This window comes from Rhagoletis zephyria, unplaced genomic scaffold (genome assembly GCF_001687245.7).
Source record: "Rhagoletis zephyria isolate East Lansing unplaced genomic scaffold, Rhagoletis_zephyria_1.1 Rzeph_scaffold_00681, whole genome shotgun sequence".
Taxonomy (NCBI): domain Eukaryota; kingdom Metazoa; phylum Arthropoda; class Insecta; order Diptera; family Tephritidae; genus Rhagoletis; species Rhagoletis zephyria.
Genome location: NW_016157765.1, coordinates 62232 through 70296, shown reverse-complemented (window position 1 = coordinate 70296; position 8065 = coordinate 62232). Strand labels below are relative to the sequence as shown.

Genomic DNA, 8065 nt, shown 5'->3' with positions numbered 1-8065 from the left:
AAATATTTCGCGAAAATATCAACCAAAAAAAACAGAAAATACCTGCTCCAAGTGAATTTTTAGACGCCAAATGAATTGAAATATCACGACCAAGTGTGCAGAAGTGTAATCGTCATGTAATCGTTGCTTCATGACGATAACTATGACTCAACTATGATTGGACGACCAATGAGCAGAAAGCCTTAGGTAAAATAATGCAACAAACTTTTTCACTCTCTTGTTCTTACGTGATCTTGTGTCTTTCGTTCATGCAACTAAGCTGCCAAAATGAACCGGGTTTCGATACAAGTACTTTCTTCCGATACCTACTCGGTACTCGGTTCGCAAGTATCGATACCAAAATTACTTGGAATCGGACGAAAAGTATCAAGTATGTACTTGTATTTTCTAGTACCGTTTTGTCCCTAATTATGTTATACGAAAGGCATAATGCCTAAAGTGGTTTCACGCAGCATTGTTTGCTCGGATTCTAAGGATCAAGAAGAATACAATGAAGAAAAGCCATTAAATATATATTATTGCCTTTGTGGAAAGTTAACTTTAATTATTGGTAAATCTTGACAATCTTCCGTGCACTACTACTATTGACTACATTCTTGCATGTATTATAGATTGTAGAATTGATATTTTGCCCCTGCGGCCTGTTGATGGAGCACGAGTGATTGATGGAAAACAACATGCTCATAAGCTTGCTTTTCATGGAGGTCAGTCCCTCTACATAAAACGCGCCAAAGGATACGAACGGCAATATCGCTTAAACGTAAGTTGCATGTGCAATCGATGTAGCAGAACAAGGTGAATTTATACAAGGTGGTGTTATATCATGAACCAGCAACACAGTCCTGCTGCCATTTGCACATATTCTGCATGTACAACCCCCGATTACGGAATTAAGGAAAATAGGGAGGGTAGAGGGGGTTCTAAAGGGGGTGTATGTAAAGTTTTAAAGCGCGCAACCTTATAGTTTTGAAGTAATTTGTTATTAAAGTCTGTATTTTTCACCAACTTGTATGGGACTATTTCACAATATATAATGCACTTTCCACTAAATTTACACGTTATTTACACTCAATATATGCGCAGCTAGAGTGTGCACGTTCAAACAAATAAATACTTTTAGTATATTACAGCTTTTTTATAAAAAATTGATTGTTGTTTAATTTTATGAGAGTACATGCTGAATATGTGCAAATGGCAGCAGGACTGTGTTGCCATATGTAAAAAACCAAGAGTGGAAAGCAAGAGCAAAAAAAAATACGATTAAAAGGAAAATACGATAAGGTTATTTTGTTCAGATTAAAATAAATAGTAGGGGGATCAGGGGCTGAACACGTTTCTTCGTAGGCGGCCTTCGGCCGCACTTAGGGATTATAACCCTCAGGCAGTAGAATTCTCCTTTCTGTGTTGCCAAAGAAAAGGGGCCGAACACCTTTTGCATAGAACACCTTTCTGCGTAGGCGGCCTTCGGCCGCACTTAGGGATTATAACCCTCAGGCAGTAGAATTCTCCTTTCTGTGTTGCCAAAGAAAAGGGGCCGAACACCTTTTGCATAGAACACCTTTCTGCGTAGGCGGCCTTCGGCCGCACTTAGGGATTATAACCCTCAGGCAGTAGAATTCTCCTTTCTGTGTTGCCAAAGAAAAGGGGCCGAACACCTTTTGCATAGAACACCTTTCTGCGTAGGCGGCCTTCGGCCGCACTTAGGGATTATAACCCTCAGGCAGTAGAATTCTCCTTTCTGTGTTGCCAAAGAAAAGGGGCCGAACACCTTTTGCATAGAACACCTTTCTGCGTAGGCGGCCTTCGGCCGCACTTAGGGATTATAACCCTCAGGCAGTAGAATTCTCCTTTCTGTGTTGCCAAAGAAAAGGGGCCGAACACCTTTTGCATAGAACACCTTTCTGCGTAGGCGGCCTTCGGCCGCACTTAGGGATTATAACCCTCAGGCAGTAGAATTCTCCTTTCTGTGTTGCCAAAGAAAAGGGGCCGAACACCTTTTGCATAGAACACCTTTCTGCGTAGGCGGCCTTCGGCCGCACTTAGGGATTATAACCCTCAGGCAGTAGAATTCTCCTTTCTGTGTTGCCAAAGAAAAGGGGCCGAACACCTTTTGCATAGAACACCTTTCTGCGTAGGCGGCCTTCGGCCGCACTTAGGGATTATAACCCTCAGGCAGTAGAATTCTCCTTTCTGTGTTGCCAAAGAAAAGGGGCCGAACACCTTTTGCATAGAACACCTTTCTGCGTAGGCGGCCTTCGGCCGCACTTAGGGATTATAACCCTCAGGCAGTAGAATTCTCCTTTCTGTGTTGCCAAAGAAAAGGGGCTGAACACCTTTTGCAGAGAACACCTTTCTGCGTAGGCGGCCTTCGGCCGCACTTAGGGATTATAACCCTCAGGCAGTAGAATTCTCCTTTCTGTTTTGCGAAGAAAAGGAGCTGAACACCTTTCTGCGTAGGCGGCCTTCGGCCGCACTTAGGGATTATAACCCTCAGGCAGTAGAATTCTCCTTTCTGTTTTGCGAAGAAAAGGAGCTGAACATTTTCTTTTGTATTGATTTCCCCTGTATTCCTTTTTAATCATTGCCTTCTTTGTATGTATTGTTTTGTACAATATGGCAACACATGTTATGTGTCAGTTTGCAACCATGTGTTATTGCAAATATGCGTGAAATTCAATGTATTTACAAGTCGATAAAAGTTTAATTAAAGTGATTTATATACAAGATAAAATAAAAGAAAAGTGTGTAAAGTATTAAGTACAGTGTTATGTGCATTTATATATATAAAAGTATGCACAAATGCTTTTTTGTTAAGGAAACCAGTTGGAACGACTTAAGAAATTTTAACAACAAATAACTTATAAACAATGATATTATTTATATATTTTTTAGTTATACATGTTTTAGAGGATACCTCCCTTAACATCCTGACCAAGTTTCATTTGTTAATTCCACCTGGTTTTCTTAAAACTCAAGGTGCGGCTGACTAGTAAAGCCCACCCAAGGTGTTCTCTGCAAAAGGGTTTCCCTTTTCTTCGCAACACAGAAAGAGAATTCTACGTTGTGAGGGTTATAATCCCTAAGTGCGGCCGCAGGCCGCCTACGCAGAAAGATGTTCTCTGCAAAAGGTGTTCAGTTCCTTTTCTTCGCAACACAGAAAGAGAATGCTACGTTGTGAGGGTTATAATCCCTAAGTGCGGCCGAAGGCCGCCTACGCAGAAAGGTGTTCTCTGCAAAAGGTGTTTTTTTTTTATAATTATTTTACATTAATTCAATTTTTGTAAGAACTATACAACTTATATATAAAGTACGTATACCAAATTAAAAGGAATCAAATTTCCTATTAAATGAGATCAAAATTTTCAAGATACATCCATCCGTTTTTAAGAAATCTTGATTTCAAAAATTGCTTATTTTGAACTTTAACCTTTGATAATTTTTGTTGTTGTTGTTGTTTGCCCAAAAAAAGAAGTATACCGTTATACTCCGCTCAATCATCTCTATCGATTCCAATATTTTTTTTTGTTTTTTGAGATTTGGAGCCCAACTGCATTTGTTCCTCTGAAATTCGATTACAGATACAACGATGGCGGTTTGCGTGATCTGTAGTCGTTGGTTCATGGTGTTATACGATGTTTCCACGCCGGGTGATTCGCTTTCCCATACGTAATTCGCTCTCATTCGTGATTGGCCTCCAATTACGAACCGAATCACGTAATTCGCCATACAAAATTTTGAGAGCGAATCTGGGCCACGTAAATTTAAAATAGCCTCTAGCCAATTTTTTAGCCCTTTGGAAAATTTATTCGTATTTGACATGGAAAAGTTGTATATGTATGCTGAATTTGACCCGGGGTGACCCGATCCAAAAAAATTTTGCACACGCTTGTAGTAAAGGGTTTACACATTATTTTAACACCCACTTTTGTAATTTTTGGTCGCTAATTTATTTACAAATTGGGTTTGGAATATGCCCTTTTTTGTAAAATTCGGAAATAAGCGTACATTTATCACTTATTCTCCTTATAGGGCATTCGCACGAGGCGATTTTTCAGGCAACTTTTAGTTGAAAGCAAAAATCGCCTCGTCCGAACGGCCTTTCAACTAATCGCTTTCAACAAAGTTGGTCGCCAGCCAACTTTGAGCTCGTTCAACTTTTTTTCCTTGCAACCCTGTGTTTGTTTACATTCTGTATCAGTGTTGGGAAATGAAATTGTTCCTTCAGTACGAAATCTATACAAAAAATGTACTTTTCGGCTATAAATTGTATACACTTTTTAATTCGCTCATATATTTTCTTAGTACATTCCCTTCAAGACCAATGATTTTATGGTATTCATGAGAAAGTTTTATTGTTTATGTACAAACGTTTACGTAGTTTACACTTTTACAAATTGATTCCACGTGCACATGTACTGCATTTAACGCAAATATGTATGCACACATTTTCAGGTATACATCTTAACAAAAAGCATATTTAAGTTATTATTAATGGATAAAAGAGACATTTTCTTTGGATTCAGTACTAAAATTTGACATTTTAATAGAATTTCAAGTGCTTATCAAAACTTTACGAGAAGATTTGACCATTTATCTTAATATTATTCAATTTTAATTGTTTTTTGTAAAAATACGCTTTATATTTTAAGAAAAGCCGTACAAATCCAAGGTTCAAACTTTGTGCAACATTAAAAAAACCAACACACTTTCGTAAAAATTTCGATCTATTTAATTCGATTTCCTAGATTTATTTTGAGTGTGTGGTTTTTTAGCCCATTAAATTTTAATATAACTAAGTTTTTTAAGATTTCTTTGATGAAGGTGTTGCTAATTTCCTCCATATAAAAAAATCGTCGAACACACTTCGTATGGAAGAAAATGGCTGACATCGTCGACAAAACAAAATTGCCAAGTTCAACGGTAAGTCCCAGCTACTTTAAACTTGCACTTTATTATACTAAAATTGAATGGGCTAAAAACTGAAGAATATTAATAAAGCTCGAAATTTTTACGACAGTATGTTGGTTTTTGGATGTTTCGCAAAGATTTAATCTTGGGTTTATACAGTTTTTCTTAAAGAATACATTATAGTTTATAAACAGATAATTAAAATTAAAGAATAATAAAATAAATAGTAAAATCTTGTCAATATGTGAGTGCCGTAAAGGTATTATATTTAAGAAAATCTCTTCTTATAACTAACGAAGACTTTGTTTCTATATGAAGCTGACTTTGACATTTTGTTTTAATAAAACTTAGTATCGAAAAGTTTCTTTAAAAATTTGGCTAGGCTATGTTATACTGGTTCGTTCAAGCCATTTTTCAAAACTTACAAAGGTAAATACGAACAGGCGAACTGTGAATTTTCAGAGCTATATATTTTTAGTATTCATTACAAAATTTTACTAAAAAGTACTGCGTAGTAGGAAAGTATATTGTAAATGAAATTGTATCAAACAAGTACAATTGTACCAAAAATGCCAACACTGTTCTGTATACATACTTTTTTTCTTTTTTACTTTTTTACTCTTGTTTTATCTTTCAGCTTCGCTAAAAGCACTTCTACCAACGCTTGGCTTACCAAATTTACACCAATTGGTAAAATTTTGCGATTTTAATTAGTTTTCAATAATGTAAATAACGATTCGTGTTGAATCCAAAATCGCCTCGTCTGAATAGGGATGGCAACTTTTTCACTTTCAACTTCTCATTCAACTTCGTATTCAACTTTTGTTGCCTGTAAAATCGCCTCGTGCGAATGCCCTATTAAAGCAGCCACTTCACCAATATATTTTTATATTCCCCTTCACTTTACACTTTACTCGATTAGATATAACTTTCTTTATGATTTTAATATTAACCAATTAATCACAATTCATTAAATAAGAACACCTTCAAAATCACGCGTCTGACTTTGGTTGCATATGCAAATTAAATGGCGGAGTTCAGCTGTCAAACTCCAAAATATGCAAAAGAATGAGAGACAAAAGAAGATAGGATATAACCCAGTAAGCATTAAAAATATACAAAGGTGTTCTCTGCAAAAGGTGTTCAGCTCCTTTTCTTCGCAAAACAGAAAGGAGAATTCTACTGNCGACAAAGATTCACTAAATCACCAGTTTCCACTTTTAAAACACTACTAAAACGTTTCCGGTTATTATTTTATGCAAACCAAATCATTTATTCACTTTTATTTTATATACCGACTTTTCCGCACCTTTTTTAGGGGTTGTTACCCCACCCTAGAGAATTACCAAGAAGATAGGATATAACCCAGTAAGCATTAATAATATACAATGGTGTTCCCCGTAAAAGGTGTTCAGCTCCTTTTCTTCGCAAATCAGAACGAGAATTCAATTTTGTGAGGGTTATTGTTAGGACGACCAAGTAAAAATAAGCCGGTTCTTTTTGGTTCTAAATCTAGTATTTTATTTTATATTTAAATACCTTAAAAGTGTGTTTGCATTGTTCAACTTTGCGTTCAACATTTGCGTTCAACTCAGCGCAGGGTTGCACGAAAAAAAAGTGGAATGGCTAAAAATATCAAAATATGAAAAAAAATCAAAATATTCGCCATAAAAAGGTATTTGCATTGTTCAACTTTGCATTCAACTTTTGGTTGAATGGCCTTTCAACTAATCGCTTTCAACAAAGTTGGTCGCCAGCCAACATTTAGCCATTCAACTTTTTTTTCGTGCAACCCTGCGTTGAGTTGAACGCAATTGTTGAACGCAAAGTTGAATAATGCAAACACTGCTTTATTGTCTTGACAAAGGCACGTTGAAATCGCAAGAAGTAAAAAAGTAGAGAGAAAGAAAAAAGGCGGAAGTTACAAATATGTCTTTTTGCGTAGTGTTGCCATACTTCCAGAATATAAATGTATTATATGTCAACATGCCTCCTTACATTTATATTCCATACTTATTGTAATCTTATTTTAACCACATGTTTCTAAATTTTTCAAGCTTAACACTGCCCAACGCTTTAGTAAAAATGTCTGCAATATTGTTCTCAGAATTAATTTTTACAATTTGAATAGTTCCATTTTTAACGTTTTCATGTACAAAGTGGTAGTGAATTTCAATGTGCTTTGAATTTTTAGTAAAATTTCCATACTTTGCTATAGCTACCGCTCCTGAATTATCTTCAAACACTTTAATCGGTTTACAGACATTTGTAAATACATCGTTAGTTATATAAAGCAGATAAAGTATTTCTGTTACAGCTTCTGATATTGCAATGTATTCAGCAAAAGTAGATGATTTTGTTACACTTCTTTGTTTTTTAGATTTCCAATAAATAGCATTGCCAAATAATCTTATAACATAACCTGATGTAGATTTCCTGTCTACAGTATCTCCTGCAAAGTCTGCGTCTACAAAACAATCCATTGTATCAGCATTAACATTTTTATAATATTTCAGTTTAAGACTTTTGGTTAAATACAAATATTTGAGTACTCGCAAAGCATACTTAAAATGTGTTCCATTGCAGCAATTTTGAAATTTACTTAAAAAATTTACACTGTAGGCTATGTCTGGTCTTGTGCCAGAGCTTATGTACAATATTGCGCCAATTAAGTTTCTATATTTTACATCTTCATTTAGCTCAGATTGTTCCAATTTTAAACTCATTTCCATAGGTGTTTTATACAGTTTAGCGTTTTGAATATTATATCGTTTAGCTAAAGATTCTATATACATTTCTTGGCTTAAAACCATAGTATTACAATTTCCATATTCATATTCAATATCAATTCCAATATATGTTTAAACTTTACCCATATCTTTCATCTTAAATTTGTTCTTCAGTTGGTTTTTAATGTTAATTATTTCTCGTATATCTTCGCAACAAATTATTAGATCATCTACAAATAATAGTAAATATGTGTTTAAACCACTTCTGTTTTTAACATAAAGACAATAATCATATTTGCACCTGCGAAAACCAATTGTAGTAACAAATTCGTTTACACATTCATACCAAGCACGAGGGCTTTCTTTTAACCCATATAAAGACTTTTTTAATTTATATACCCTGCCTGAACTATCTTCAAAGCCGATTG

The 8065-nt window shown here is 35.3% G+C and overlaps 1 protein-coding gene across 1 annotated transcript in view; it reads left to right on the top strand.

Moving 5' to 3' along the window:
- Window positions 1–329: 329 nt before the first annotated feature.
- The window catches only part of LOC108361015 (UPF0428 protein CG16865), a 29591-nt gene continuing 21855 nt past the window's right edge, over window positions 330–8065 (top strand). The window contains exons 1-2 of the mRNA XM_017613549.1: window positions 330–550; window positions 612–760. Of these exons, the coding sequence (XP_017469038.1) occupies window positions 430–550; window positions 612–760 (270 nt within the window). The 5' untranslated portion in view covers window positions 330–429. The remainder of the gene's footprint in view (window positions 551–611; window positions 761–8065) is intronic.